Here is a 17,484-nt window from a genome sequence, read left to right on the forward strand (position 1 = left end):
TGGTATCAGTGAATCGGTGGCTGGTATCAGTGAATCGGTGGTTGGTATCAGTGAATCGGTGGTTGGTATCAGTGAATCTGTGGCTGGTATCAGTGAATCTGTATTATACACATATCTAGTGTACTACATTGTATGTGATATACTATGTACTACATTGTATGTGATATACTATGTACTACTTTGTACATGATATACTATGTACTACATTGCATGTGATATACTATGTACTACTTTGTACATGATATACTATGTACTACATTGCACGTGATATACTATGTACTACTTTGTACATGATATACTATGTACTACATTGTATGTGATATACTATGTACTACTTTGTACATGATATACTATGTACTACATTGTACGTGATATACTATGTACATGATATACTATGTACTACTTTGCACGTGATATACTATATACTAGTTTGTACATGATATACTATGTAGTACTTTGTACGTGATATACTATGTACTACTTTATACATGACATACTATGTACTACTTTGCACGTTATATACTATATACTACTTTGTACATGATATACTATGTAGTACTTTGCACGTGATATACTATGTACTACTTTGCACGTGATATACTATGTACGTGATATACTATGTACTACTTTGTACATGATATACTTTGTACTACTTTGTACATGATATACTATGTACTACTTTGAACGTGATATACTATGTACGTGATATTCTATGTATGTGATATACTATGTACTACTTTGTACGTGATATACTATGTAATACTTTGCACGTGATATACTATGTACTACTTTGTACATGATATACTATGTACTACTTTGTACATGATATACTATGTACTATTTTGTACGTGATATACTATGTACTACTTTGTACGTGATATACTATGTACTACTTTGTACATGATATACTATGTACTACTTTGCACATGATATACTATGTACTACTTTGTACATGATATACTATGTACTACATTGTACGTGATATACTATGTACATGATATACTATGTACTACTTTGCACGTGATATACTATATACTAGTTTGTACATGATATACTATGTAGTACTTTGTACGTGATATACTATGTACTACTTTATACATGACATACTATGTACTACTTTGCACGTTATATACTATATACTACTTTGTACATGATATACTATGTAGTACTTTGCACGTGATATACTATGTACTACTTTGCACGTGATATACTATGTACGTGATATACTATGTACTACTTTGTACATGATATACTTTGTACTACTTTGTACATGATATACTATGTACTACTTTGAACGTGATATACTATGTACGTGATATTCTATGTATGTGATATACTATGTACTACTTTGTACGTGATATACTATGTAATACTTTGCACGTGATATACTATGTACTACTTTGTACATGATATACTATGTACTACTTTGTACATGATATACTATGTACTATTTTGTACGTGATATACTATGTACTACTTTGTACGTGATATACTATGTACTACTTTGTACATGATATACTATGTACTACTTTGCACATGATATACTATGTACTACTTTGCACGTGATATACTATGTACTACTTTTGTGGTGCAATAGTGTGTGCATCAACATCTGGTCATGCTAACGGTATATTAGTGGTTGGTATTAGTGTAGCAGTGGTTGTATCAGTGTATTAATGGTTGGTATCAGTGTATTAGTGGTCGTATTAGTATATCAGTGGTTGGTATTAGTGTAGCAGTGGTTGTATCAGTGTATTAATGGTTGGTATCAGTGTATTAGTGGTCGTATTAGTATATCAGTGGTTGGTATTAGTGTAGCAGTGGTTGTATCAGTGTATTAATGGTTGGTATCAGTGTATTAGTGGTTGGTATGAATGGTCATATCAGGGATTGATATCTCTGCAACATTGGATGGCATCAACGCATCAGTGTATAAGCGGTAATATCGATATCTGAGCATCATTGGTTGGTATCAATGTATCAGTGTATCACTGTTCAATATCAGTGTATGAGTGGTCATATCAGTGTTTTGGTATCTGTGTAACATTGGGCAGCATCAATGTATCAGTGTTTGGTGTCGGTATATCAATGGTCGTATCGGTGTGTCACTGTTTAGTATCAGTGTATGAGCGGTAATATCGATATCTGCGCATCAGTGGTTGGCATCTATGTATCGGTATCAGTGTATGAGCGGTAATATCGATATCGGCGCATCAGAGGTTGGCATCAATGTATCGGTACCAGTGGTAACATCGGTGTTTGATATCTGCGCATGATAGGTTGGTATCAATGTATCGGTACCAGTGATAATAACAGTGTTTGATATCTTCGCATCATAAGTTGGTATCAATGTATCGGTACCAGTGGTAATATCGGCCTTTGATATATTCGCATCATAAGTTGGTATCAATGTATCGGTACCAGTGGTAATATCGGCCTTTGATATATTCGCATCATAGGTTGGTATCAATGTATCGGTACCAGTGGTAACATTCGCTCATCATAGGTTGGTATCAACGCATCGGTATCAGTATCAGTGCGCTGGCGTCCGGCTCAGGCGCGCCTCCAGTTCCCGCAGCAGCGCGGTTCTTCCCAGCCGGTCTCCGCGTCTCTTCTCCATGATGACGTCCTCCAGGCTGTGGAAGTCCCGGGCGTGCGAGTGTTTGTCCCCCAGCAGGACGTGCAGGGTGTACGGCTGGCCGCCGACGCGCAGCTCGCCGCTCGCCTTCAACTCCCGGCGGCCGAAGCGACACCAAGCGGCGAAGCTCTCCGAGTTCCTCCAGGCGAGCTGGCGCTCCTTGACGCCCACCTGCTCCAGGGCGCTCAGCACCACCGCCTCCGGGCTGCGGGCTCTGAATTTGTACCAGTCGTTGACGACGCGGCACCGCCGGCCTCGGCTGGCGTCCGTCAGGAAGGAGCTCTTCACCTCGGCTCGGTGCAGGTGAACCACCTGGAAGTCTCCCACGTACACGGCCCAGTGGGGGAACTGGCCGCCGGCCACGAACTCCACCAGGTCCCCGGGGCGGCACTTGTTGAGCAGGTTCTCCGGGGAGTAAAGCTCCAGACTCGCAGACTTGCGGCTCTTGTCGAACAGACACTCGTCCAGCCGGTACACCGAGCACTCCACCTCCTCCTCGGGGCCACGCTGGCTGCTTTCCTCCGGCTCGTCGGCGTCCTCGTCGCCGGAGAAAACGTAGGAGACGCCGATGCGAGGAGGACCCTCCTCTCGGTCCCCGCCGTGCGGATCCGCGGTGGGAACTTCTGCGTAACTTAGACGCGACGCTTGGTTCCCCATGCGGTCACAGGGCGGCCAGATGAACGCTAATGTCGGATTAAAGCTGCATCAACAAGTGGACAAAAACAGGGAGGAGATTGAGAAAAGTAACCCCGCCTTCCGAACTCCTCCTCCCGCTTACCTGAACGCTCCTCCCGCTGCTCCGACCACCGCAAACAAACCCAACGTTTGTCGGTAAAAACCCAACATTTGTCGGTTACAAAATCAAGCGTTTGTCAGTAAAAGAAAAAAACATTTGTTGGTAAAAGTCCGTCCAGTCACGTCATTTGTCAGACCGGCAGGCCGACAACAACGCTCATCTTCCGGCTGTCAGGATCTCCAAACTCCGCCGCGAGACCTCCGGGGTGTTCTAGAAGTTTCCGAGCAGAGGTGCCCCTCTCACTGCCTGTTTAAAATGAGGTCTTAAATGTACTGTTTACACTTTCAAACATGGCGTTTTACATCCGCTTTTGCGTTGTTTTACTGTTTTTTTATTGAGTATTACTTCACTTTTATTGCTCAGTCACATTTTATAGCGTTTTTTTTTTTTTTTTCAGGCATTTGTTTTCTCAAATGAATCACATTTCAAAGATGCTTCGCCATAAAGTTGACATTTTAAAAACAACATTGTTTACATTTTAAAAACAATATTATTGTTTACATTTTAAAAACAACATTGTTTACATTTTAAAAACAAAATTATTGTTTACATTTTAAAAACAACAATAACGATACATACAAACAGGAAAAACAATTTACTTGTCAAAATAAAATAACAGAAAGAAACACATTCTGCACACAAACTAAACCTGTTAAAAAACAATGAAAAATAAATGATGCAATACAAATGAAATTATAAAAATTATATATATATAAATATATATTTTTAAATACCTTTATTTTTGCTGACTGGACTTTGGATGTTTTTTATATTTAAAAAAAACATCATCCTACATGTTGATGTAAAATAAACAGATGTGAAGGTTCAATACCAAGGTTGTTTGGATCAAATGACTAACTATCAACAACGCTTGGTCGCACCTGGACGGCAGCAAAGGTGGGAACACGCCGCTCGACACAGACGTCGTAAAGCCGTCAAAACTCACTACGTGCGTTCACACACAGCAAGGATATTTGGGAGCAAGGATGAGGTAAAAATATGACAAAAATATTTGTGGCGACACGGGAGAAAGTTGCATTTAAGTTTCACTTTTGCCTCATGTTGCACATAACTGTGGTGCGTTCAAGGATTCTTGATTGGTTAGAAACTAATGACCCCCAGCAGATGAACTAATAATAATAATGATATAGTATTATTCGGGAGATAATTATATTTGAAGTATATATTTGCATGTTGTATTAGTATTTTGTGTGAACTATAAATGTGTTCATGCGCTGCAAACATTCCTCAGCAGATTATCCAAGCTTGAGGTCACAGTTCCTTTCAAACACTCTCCTCTTATTGTGAGTGCGGACATTCCCAACACCTTCATGTTGGCTCAGGACCTGCATGAGGGGCAAGGGGGTCAACTTGCATTCTTCTTCATTACTGACAAACACAACTTTTTACTCACGCCAACCATTTTCTTCAATTAGAAAAATGATCTGCAAGCAAATAAAATAAGCAAGTAAATAAAATACATAAATAAACAATTCTGCCTATAAAAAAACATTTTCTGGAAGTAAAAGAACAATTCTCAAGTTTAAAAAAAGATATATATTTTTTTGTCCTGTCCAACTTCTCAGGCAAATCATATAGTTGATGTTTGTGCCGATATCGGCTGTTCAGATTAAAATAATAAAAAAAATACAACAAAATAAATAAAATTAAAATACATTTAAAAAATCTGAAAGTAAAAGAATTTATTTGGAAGTATGAAAAATATTTTTTAAGTATGCACAATTTTTGTAGATATTAACTATTCAAAAGTAAAAAATATCACCAAAAAAAAAAAAAAATCCTGCAATAAAAAAACGATTTACAAGTATGACAACACTTTTCTGGAAATAAAAAAAGTATGTCAAATGTATTAAAAAAAATAATTCTTCAATTAAAAAAAAAAGATTTGCAAGCAAATAAAATAAACATGTAAATCAAATAAATACAAAGAGTTTTCTGTATTTAAAACAAATTGCTGGAAGTAAAACGACAATCTCCAAGTTTAAAAAAAAATCTGACAGTAAAATAACGATTCATAAGAATAAAAACATTTTTTTGCAAGTAAGAAAAATTCTTCCAGTTAAAATTTTTGCCAGTCCTCACACTTGCAGTCACCACCTGTACTTCACTCGACAACCACTGGAGGTGCTGCTGAGTCAGAGCTGCTCTTTCTTTCAGCTGATCACAACAGAAGTAGAAGTACTCACATGCAGTACATACAACATAAGTACTCACATGCAGTACATACAACATAAGTACTCACATGCAGTACATACAACATAAGTACTCACATGCAGTACATACAACATAAGTACTCACATGCAGTACATACAACATAAGTACTCACATGCAGTACATACAACATAAGTACTCACATGCAGTACATACAACATAAGTACTCTCACATGCAGTACATACAACATAAGTACTCACATGCAGTACATACAACATAAGTACTCACATGCAGTACATACAACATAAGTACTCACATGCAGTACATACAACATAAGTACTATCACATGCAGTACATACAACATAAGTACTCACATACAGTACATACAACATAAGTACTCACATGCAGTACATACAACATAAGTACTCTCACATGCAGTACATACAACATAAGTACTCACATGCAGTACATACAACATAAGTACTCACATGCAGTACATACAACATAAGTACTCACATGCAGTACATACAACATAAGTACTCACATGCAGTACATACAACATAAGTACTCACATGTAGTACATACAACATAAGTACTCACATGCAGTACATACAACATAAGTACTCACATGTAGTACATACAACATAAGTACTCACATGTAGTACATACAACATAAGTACTCACATGTAGTACATACAACATAAGTACTCACATGCAGTACATACAACATAAGTACTCACATGCAGTACATACAACATAAGTACTCTCACATGCAGTACATACAACATAAGTACTCACATGCAGTACATACAACATAAGTACTCACATGCAGTACATACAACATAAGTACTCACATGCAGTACATACAACATAAGTACTCTCACATGCAGTACATACAACATAAGTACTCACATGCAGTACATACAACATAAGTACTCACATGCAGTACATCCAACATAAGTACTCACATGCAGTACATACAACATAAGTACTCACATGCAGTACATACAACATAAGTACTCACATGCAGTACATGAAACAAAAAGTACTCACATAGAGTACATAGAAGAAAAAGTACAGTATAAAAAGTGTTCCTTCATGTTATATGAAATATTAATTTACGAGGTGATAATCAAATGTGTTAACTTACAGGTTGAGTTTGTCCTGTCCAACATTTGACTCTTCTTCTTCTTCTTCTTCTTTGTTATTTCTGCCGGGCAACTAAGAGTCACATGCCAGCAGCGCCACCTGTTGTTGTGAAGTGAGTGTTACTTCAAATATTTCTGTTCATGTTTGACTTGCCAGTCGTGATTTGTACTTGAAGATAATTGTTGTTAGAACTGTGAATCCTCTTTTGACTCGCAAAACATGTACTTTATACTCACAATGATGTTTGTACTTGAAGATCATTCTTTTATACTCGCACAAAGTTTTTTTCTTGTGAATCTTTTTTTTTTATTGAATAATATTTTTTCCTGGCAAATCATTTTGTTAATAGAAGAAAATTGTTGACTTGCATTGTATCCTTTTTTTTTTTTACTTGTGAAACATTCTTTTCTTGCAAATTGTTTATTTTCAAATGATAGAAAAGAGTATTTCTACTTCTGAAGTTGTTTTATTTGCAGAAATGTTTTTTCATTGCAAACGTGAAGAAAATTGTGTTGGTTTTTTTTACTGGCAAATTGTTTTTTAATTGATGAACATTGTTTTTTTTTTACATGCAGAAAATGTTTTTCCGTGCAAATCATATTTCCTCCTCGAGGAAACCCCCGGTCTGAAATGCTGTGGTTGTGTACTTTGTGTACTTTGGATGTTGTGTGTGTGTGTGTGTGTGTGTGTGTGTGTGTGTGTGTGTGTTCCACCTGCTGGGAAAGGTGAGCCGGGAGATGTGGGACTTCAGAATAAAAGCATGACATCTTTATTATTTGTCTGCAAGAATGAGAAGATGAGCGTGGACTTGACAACTACGAAGAAGTGCTAACACTTTGGCAAAGACGACAGCTTGTGGGCGGGGCTTCATACAGGAAGGACAACGCAGGTTCAGGTCCTTTTCGCTGCTAAAACATTGAAACTAGTGACTAAAGGTCAACACGGAGGCTCCACTCTTTGGACGCCACTTGGCTGGCCCATCGGGGCTCTTATTGTGAAGGGACAGTCATGCCGGAAGCTTCTTTTCCCTTCTAGCGGCCAGTGAGAGAGAAGAAGGTGAGGGAGGATGACATCATGCAGACGACACAGGTGGTCCCAGAACATGAAAGGAATGTGTCTACAGGAGGGTCTCCTACGTGCTGGCCTGGCGCTGCAGTGACGTCATGTCCAGGGGGGGAGGGGCCCGCCCACTCCACTCCCGCAGCTGCCCGTCCTTGTACAGCAGGTTGAGGGCGGGCAGCGGCACGCCCGATTCGGCGGGGGGCCGGCTGAGGGGGTCGGTCACGCCGCTGTCGGGGTCGCAGGGCGCGGCGCCGTCCTGTACACACAGGAAGTCATCGCGTGGGGAAATTGTTATCACCTCACTTCCTGTTTCCTTCAAATCTCTTACACACTTTTAATGTCATCATCAACGTGATTTAATGATGTCATCATCAACATGATTTAATGATGTTGTCATCAACATGATTTAATGATGTCATCAATACAATTTAATGATGTCATCAACATGATTTAATGATATCATCAACATGATTTAATGATGTCATCATCAACATGATTTAATAATGTCATCAATACAATTTAATGATGTCATCATCAACATGATTTAATGATGTTAACAACATGATTTAATGATGTTAACAACATGATTTAATGTCATCAATACAATTTAATGATGTCATCATCAACATGATTTAATGATGTCGTCATCAACATGATTTAATGATGTCATCATCAACATGATTTAATGATATCATCAACATGATTTAATAATGTCATCAATACAATTTAATGATGTCGTCATCAATACAATTTAATGATGTCATCATCAACATGATTTAATGATGTTAACAACATGATTTAATGATGTTAACATCATGATTTAATAATGTCATCAATACAATTTAATGATGTCATCATCAACATGATTTAATGATGTTAACAACATGATTTAATAATGTCATCAATACAATTTAATGATGTCGTCATCAACATGATTTAATGATGTCATCATCAACATGATTTAATGATATCATCAACATGATTTAATAATGTCATCAATACAATTTAATGATGTCGTCATCAACATGATTTAATGATGTCATCATCAACATGATTTAATGATATCATCAACATGATTTAATAATGTCATCAATACAATTTAATGATGTCGTCATCAACATGATTTAATGATGTCATCATCAACATGATTTAATGATGTTAACAACATGATTTAATAATGTCATCAATACAATTTAATGATGTCGTCATCAACATGATTTAATGATGTCATCATCAACATGATTTAATGATATCATCAACATGATTTAATAATGTCATCAATACAATTTAATGATGTCGTCATCAATACAATTTAATGATGTCATCATCAACATGATTTAATGATGTTAACAACATGATTTAATGATGTTAACATCATGATTTAATAATGTCATCAATACAATTTAATGATGTCATCATCAACATGATTTAATGATGTTAACAACATGATTTAATGATGTTAACAACATGATTTAATAATGTCATCAATACAATTTAATGATGTCGTCATCAACATGATTTAATGATGTCATCATCAACATGATTTAATGACGTCATCAACATGATTTTTTAATGATGTCATCAACATGATTTATTGAGTTCATCAACATGATTTAATGATATCATCAAAATGATTTAATGATTTCATCATCAACATGATTTATTGATGTCATCAACACGATTTATTAATGGTGTCATCAACATGATTTATTGAGTTCATCAACTTGATTTAATGATATCATCAACATGATTTAATGATTTCATCAACAGGATTTATGTCATCAACATGATTTATTGATGTCATCAACATGGTTTAATGTCATCAACATGATTTATTGATGTCATCATCAACATGATTTAATGTTATCAACATGGTTTAATGATGTCATCATCAACATGATTTAATGATGTCATCAACATGATTTAATAATGTCATCAATACAATTTAATGTCATCAACATGATTTTATGATGTCATCAACATGATTTAATGTCATCAACATGATTTATTGAGTTCATCAACATGATTTAATGATGTCATCAACATGATTTAATGATTTCATTATCAACATGATTTATTGATGTCATCAACATGATTTATTGATGTCATCATCAACATGATTTATTGATGTCATCATCAACATGATTTAATGTCATCATCAACATGATTTAATGTCATCGACATGATTTATTGATGTCGTCATCAACATGATTTATTGTTATCAACATGGTTTAATGATGTCATGATTTATTGATGTCACCATCAACATGATTTAATAACAGGATTTACTGATGTCATCAACATGATTTATTGATGTCACCATCAACATGATTTAATAACAGGATTTACTGATGTCATCAACATGATTTATTGATGTTATCAACAACATGATTTAATAACAGGATTTACTGATGTCATCAACATGATTTATTGATGTCACCATCAACATGATTTAATAACAGGATTTACTGATGTCATCAACATGATTTATTGATGTCACCATCAACATGATTTAATAACAGGATTTACTGATGTCATCAACATGATTTATTGATGTTATCAACAACATGATTTAATGATGTAATCATGATTCAATGATGTAATCAACATGATTTAAAAGAAAGTACAGACTAGAATCCTCTACATTTTTGTAGGCTTTGAACCCTGCAGTTTATAAAAGAGTGCAGCTAATTGATGGCTTTCTTTTTTAGTTTTGTGTTCAGTAGTTTCCATCCAACAGGTGAGACTGAGTCGCTGTGTTATTGTTTGTGCTACAGTGAACATCTACTTCCTGTTTTAATGTTTAAAAACTGTCCATAGCGTGTTTACTCCTATGGAAGTTTCACTGCTCACTCCTAGCAAGGTTTGTCAGTTTTACAATACAACTAAAACTATTCTTACTAACTAAAGTGTCCCATGTAGGAGTGTCCATCCATCCATTCATTTTCTACCGCTTATTCCCTGGCGCCTATCTCAGCTATAATCGGGCGGAAGGCGGGGTTCACCCTAGACAAGTCGCCACCTCATCACAGATGTAGGAGTGTTGTCATGCATATTTCTACATGCTATCGTCATGTCAGCGTTGTTAGCGTTAGCCAAAATGCTAACATTTTCATGAGGCTCTGTGTTAGTATTATGCAGAAAACTGTTTTTTATCCATCCATCCATTTCCTACTGCTTGTCCCGTTGGGGATCGCGGGGGTGCTGAAGCCTATCGAACTTGCAAAAAAAAAAATTCTTGCAAATTGTTTCTTTAATTGAAGAAAATACTTTTTTACTTGCAAGTGTTTTTTTAATTGCAGATTTTTCTTTTTTTTTTAACTTGCAAAACTTTTTTTTTTGCCAATTGTTTTCTTAAATTAAACAAAATATTTTTTTGTACTTTTTTATTTTTTTACGTGAAGAAAATTGTTATCTTTCTTGCAAATTGTTTGTGTAGTTGAAGATTGTTTATTTACTTGCAGAACATTTTTTGACCTGCAGAAAAAAACATTTAACTTGCAAATTTAAAAAAAAAAACTTTTATTCCTTGTGAAGTTTTCATTGAAGAAAATTGTTGTTTTTTCACTTGTGAAACCTTTTGTCTTGCAAGTAGTTGTTTTAATCAAACACAGTTTAGTTTTTACCTGTGAAGTTCTTTCACTCACAGAATTGTTTTTTCCTTGCAAATCTTTCTTTTTTACCTTAAGAAAAATGTTTTTAACGAACAAATGTAGTTTTCTTGAAAATTGTTTCTTTAATTGAAGAACATTGTTTTTTCCTTGCAAATCTTTTTTTTTCACTTGCAGAAAGTTGTTTTTATTATGTTTAAAATTGTTTAGGAGTGTGTGTGTGTTTGTATTATTATTAACTTAAAGCAACATTCTTTCTGTGTTGTTTCACTTTCACTAATTGAGTCTGTTTAGCTAGCTCGTGCAGCTAGTGACTCCATGGTGACCGTGACTGACGTTTTGTTTGATCAGCCCTTTTACTGCCAGCCTTGCAAGGATTAAGGTATGTCAATAAAGGTTTACTTAATATTTCTGTGTAAATAAGACATTTCACAACATATATCTCTCTTCTTGATCCACTTTGATGTTTGGTCATGCTTGGAGCTAAAGTCGCACACGTCAAACACACACACACACGCACACACACACACACACACACACACACACACACACACACACACACACACACACACACACATACACACACACACACATACACACACATACACACACACACACACACACACCGATGGGTGTGAAGTGGTTACCATGGCAACAGCTGGGCCAGGTGTCAATATTGTCAGAGTGTTTTACCTGGAAGGTCTGAACAAAGCTCAGCACTTTGAGGGACAGTTTCCTGCTGGAGTCAAGCAGCTCTTGGAGGCTGAGGAACAACAACAAGTCAGTCACATGATGATGATGTCAGTCACATGATGATGATGTCAGTCACATGATGAGGATGTCAGTCACATGATGATGATGTCAGTCACATGATGATGATGTCAGTCACATGATGATGCCAACAAGTCAGTCACATGATGATGTCAGTCACATGATGATGATGTCAGTCACATGATGATGCCAACAAGTCAGTCACATGATGATGATGTCTGTCACATGATGATGCCAACAAGTCAGTCACATGATGATGTCAGTCACATGATGATGATGTCAGTCACATGATGATGCCAACAAGTCAGTCACATGATGATGTCAGTCACATGATGATGATGTCAGTCACATGATGATGATGTCAGTCACATGATGATGATGTCAGTCACATGATGATGCCAACAAGACAGTCAAATGATGATGATGTCAGTCACATGATGATGCCAACAAGTCAGTCACATGATGATGTCAGTCACATGATGATGCCAACAAGTCAGTCACATGATGATGTCAGTCACATGATGATGTCAGTCACATGATGATGATGTCAGTCACATGATGATGATGTCAGTCACATGATGATGATGTCAGTCACATGATGAGGATGTCAGTCACATGATGATGATGTCAGTCACATGATGATGATGTCAGTCACATGATGATGCCAACAAGTCAGTCACATGATGATGTCAGTCACATGATGATGATGTCAGTCACATGATGATGCCAACAAGTCAGTCACATGATGATGATGTCTGTCACATGATGATGCCAACAAGTCAGTCACATGATGATGTCAGTCACATGATGATGATGTCAGTCACATGATGATGCCAACAAGTCAGTCACATGATGATGTCAGTCACATGATGATGATGTCAGTCACATGATGATGATGTCAGTCACATGATGATGATGTCAGTCACATGATGATGCCAACAAGACAGTCAAATGATGATGATGTCAGTCACATGATGATGCCAACAAGTCAGTCACATGATGATGTCAGTCACATGATGATGCCAACAAGTCAGTCACATGATGATGTCAGTCACATGATGATGTCAGTCACATGATGATGATGTCAGTCACATGATGATGATGTCAGTCACATGATGATGATATCAGTCACATGATGATGATGTCAGTCACATGATGATGATATCAGTCACATGATGATGATGTCAGTCACATGATGATGCCAACAAGTCAGTCACATGATGATGATGTCTGTCACATGATGATGCCAACAAGTCAGTCACATGATGATGTCAGTCACATGATGATGTCAGTCACATGATGATGTCAGTCACATGATGATGATGTCAGTCACATGATGATGCCAACAAGTCAGTCACATGATGATGATGTCTGTCACATGATGATGCCAACAAGTCAGTCACATGATGATGTCAGTCACATGATGATGATGTCAGTCACATGATGATGCCAACAAGTCAGTCACATGATGATGTCAGTCACATGATGATGATGTCAGTCACATGATGATGATGTCAGTCACATGATGATGATGTCAGTCACATGATGATGCCAACAAGACAGTCAAATGATGATGATGTCAGTCACATGATGATGCCAACAAGTCAGTCACATGATGATGTCAGTCACATGATGATGCCAACAAGTCAGTCACATGATGATGTCAGTCACATGATGATGTCAGTCACATGATGATGATGTCAGTCACATGATGATGATGTCAGTCACATGATGATGATATCAGTCACATGATGATGATGTCAGTCACATGATGATGATATCAGTCACATGATGATGATGTCAGTCACATGATGATGCCAACAAGACAGTCAAATGATGATGATGTCAGTCACATGATGATGCCAACAAGTCAGTCACATGATGATGTCAGTCACATGATGATGATGTCAGTCACATGATGATGCCAACAAGTCAGTCACATGATGATGTCAGTCACATGATGATGATGTCAGTCACATGATGATGATGTCAGTCACATGATGATGATGTCAGTCACATGATGATGCCAACAAGACAGTCAAATGATGATGATGTCAGTCACATGATGATGCCAACAAGTCAGTCACATGATGATGTCAGTCACATGATGATGCCAACAAGTCAGTCACATGATGATGTCAGTCACATGATGATGTCAGTCACATGATGATGATGTCAGTCACATGATGATGATGTCAGTCACATGATGATGATATCAGTCACATGATGATGATGTCAGTCACATGATGATGATATCAGTCACATGATGATGATGTCAGTCACATGATGATGCCAACAAGACAGTCAAATGATGATGATGTCAGTCACATGATGATGCCAACAAGTCAGTCACATGATGATGATGTCAGTCACATGATGATGCCAACAAGTCAGTCACATGATGATGTCAGTCACATGATGATGTCAGTCACATGATGATGATGTCAGTCACATGATGATGTCAGTCACATGATGATGATGTCAGTCACATGATGATGCCAACAAGTCAGTCACATGATGATGTCAGTCACATGATGATGATGTCAGTCACATGATGATGATGTCAGTCACATGATGATGATATCAGTCACATGATGATGATGTCAGTCACATGATGATGATATCAGTCACATGATGATGATGTCAGTCACATGATGATGCCAACAAGTCAGTCACATGATGATGATGTCAGTCACATGATGATGCCAACAAGTCAGTCACATGATGATGTCAGTCACATGATGATGTCAGTCGCATGATGATGATGTCAGTCACATGATGATGATGTCAGTCACATGATGATGATGATGCCAACAAGTCAGTCACATGATGATGATGCCAACAAGTCAGTCACATGATGATGATGTCAGTCACATGATGATGATGCCAACAAGTCAGTCACATGATGATGATGTCAGTCACATGATGATGCCAACAAGTCAGTCACATGATGATGATGTCAGTTACATGATGATGATGTCAGTCACATGATGACGTCAACAAGTCAGTCACATGATGATGATGCCAACAAGTCAGTCACATGATGATGATGTCAGTCACATGATGATGTCAGTCACATGATGATGATGCCAACAAGTCAGTCACATGATGATGATGCCAACAAGTCAGTCACATGATGATGATGTCAGTCACATGATGATGATGCCAACAAGTCAGTCACATGATGATGATGTCAGTCACATGATGACGTCCCACTAGGTCATTATTGTCACCGATGTCCCACTGGGTGTGAGTTTTCCTTGCCCTTATGTGGGCCTACCGAGGATGTCGTGGTGGTTTGTGCAGCCCTTTGAGACACTAGTGATTTAGGGCTATATAAGTAAACATTGATTGATTGATTGATGATGATGATGCCAACAAGTCAGTCACATGATGATGATGTCAGTTACACGATGATGATGTCAGTCACATGATGACGTCAACAAGTCAGTCACATGATGATGATGCCAACAAGTCAGTCACATGATGATGATGTCAGTCACATGATGATGTCAGTCACATGATGATGATGCCAACAAGTCAGTCACATGATGATGATGTCAGTCACATGATGATGATGCCAACAAGTCAGTCACATGATGATGATGTCAGTTACATGATGATGTCAGTCACATGATGACGTCAACAAGTCAGTCACATGATGATGATGTCAACAAGTCAGTCACATGATGATGATGTCAGTCACATGATGACGCCATCAAGTCAGTCACATGATGATGATGTCAGTCACATAATGACGCCAACAAGTCAGTGACATGATGATGATGCCAACAAGTCAGTGACATGATGATGAGTCCAACAAGTCAGTGACATGATGATGATATCAACAAGTCAGTGACATGATGATGATACCAACAAGTCAGTCACATGATGATGATGCCAACAAGTCAGTGACATGATGATGATGCCAACAAGTCAGTGACATGATGATGATGCCAACAAGTCAGTGACATGATGATGATGCCAACAAGTCAGTGACATGATGATGATGTCAACAAGTCAGTGGCATGATGATGATGTCAACAAGTCAGTGACATGATGATGATGTCAACAAGTCAGTGACATGATGATGATGCCAACAAGTCAGTGACATGATGATGATGTCAACAAGTCAGTGACATGATGATGATGCCAACAAGTCAGTGACATGATGATGAGTCCAACAAGTCAGTGACATGATGATGATGCCAACAAGTCAGTGACATGATGATGAGTCCAACAAGTCAGTGACATGATGATGATGTCAACAAGTCAGTGACATGATGATGATACCAACAAGTCAGTGACATGATGATGATGCCAACAAGTCAGTGACATGATGATGATGCCAACAAGTCAGTAACATGATGATGAGTCCAACAAGTCAGTGACATGATGATGATGCCAACAAGTCAGTGACATGATGATGAGTCCAACAAGTCAGTGACATGATGATGATGTCAACAAGTCAGTGACATGATGATGATGCCAACAAGTCAGTGACATGATGATGAGTCCAACAAGTCAGTGACATGATGATGATGTCAACAAGTCAGTGACATGATGATGATGCCAACAAGTCAGTGACATGATGATGAGTCCAACAAGTCAGTGACATGATGATGATGCCAACAAGTCAGTGACATGATGATGAGTCCAACAAGTCAGTGACATGATGATGATGCCAACAAGTCAGTGACATGATGATGAGTCCAACAAGTCAGTGACATGATGATGATGTCAACAAGTCAGTGACATGATGATGATACCAACAAGTCAGTGACATGATGATGATGCCAACAAGTCAGTGACATGATGATGATGCCAACAAGTCAGTGACATGATGATGATGCCAACAAGTCAGTGACATGATGATGATGCCAACAAGTCAGTGACATGATGATGATGTCAACAAGTCAGTGGCATGATGATGATGTCAACAAGTCAGTGACATGATGATGATGTCAACAAGTCAGTGACATGATGATGATGCCAACAAGTCAGTGACATGATGATGATGTCAACAAGTCAGTGACATGATGATGAGTCCAACAAGTCAGTGACATGATGATGATGCCAACAAGTCAGTGACATGATGATGAGTCCAACAAGTCAGTGACATGATGATGCCAACAAGTCAGTGACATGATGATGTCAACAAGTCAGTGACATGATGATGATACCAACAAGTCAGTGACATGATGATGATGCCAACAAGTCAGTGACATGATGATGATGCCAACAAGTCAGTGACATGATGATGATGCCAACAAGTCAGTGACAT

General features: G+C 37.7%; 2 protein-coding genes across 4 annotated transcripts in view; both read right to left on the reverse strand.

Moving 5' to 3' along the window:
• Nucleotides 1-800: 800 nt before the first annotated feature.
• On the reverse strand, nt 801-3,659 carry LOC133550697 (protein LRATD2-like). Its single transcript, XM_061896684.1, has 2 exons — nt 3,417-3,659; nt 801-3,338 (listed from the first exon to the last, which is right to left on the reverse strand). Exons 1-2 carry the CDS (start codon nt 3,482-3,484, stop codon nt 2,534-2,536), a joined length of 873 nt encoding a protein of 290 aa, XP_061752668.1. The 5' UTR covers nt 3,485-3,659; the 3' UTR covers nt 801-2,533.
• A 3,850-nt stretch (nt 3,660-7,509) lies between these two features.
• Nucleotides 7,510-17,484, reverse strand: part of fam91a1 (family with sequence similarity 91 member A1) — a 72,964-nt gene continuing 62,989 nt past the window's right edge. For all 3 annotated transcript variants that reach the window (XM_061896687.1, XM_061896685.1, XM_061896688.1), the window contains 2 exons: nt 12,123-12,192; nt 7,510-8,074 (listed from right to left, as the gene is read on the reverse strand). In XM_061896687.1, the coding sequence (XP_061752671.1) occupies nt 7,889-8,074; nt 12,123-12,192 (256 nt within the window). In that variant the 3' untranslated portion in view covers nt 7,510-7,888. The remainder of the gene's footprint in view (nt 8,075-12,122; nt 12,193-17,484) is intronic.

Source organism: Nerophis ophidion, linkage group LG04 (genome assembly GCF_033978795.1).
Source record: "Nerophis ophidion isolate RoL-2023_Sa linkage group LG04, RoL_Noph_v1.0, whole genome shotgun sequence".
NCBI classification, from domain to species: Eukaryota; Metazoa; Chordata; class Actinopteri; order Syngnathiformes; family Syngnathidae; genus Nerophis; species Nerophis ophidion.

Bases quoted from the DNA above. Each gene is read 5' to 3' on its own strand.
- LOC133550697 (XM_061896684.1), bottom strand. From the start codon at position 3,484: ATGTTGGGTTTTTACCGACAAACGTTGGGTTTGTTTGCGGTGGTCGGA. The intron at 3,339-3,416 runs GTAAGCGGGAGG...TTGTTGATGCAG, and splicing joins GCAGCGGGAGGAGCGTTCAG to CTTTAATCCGACATTAGCGT.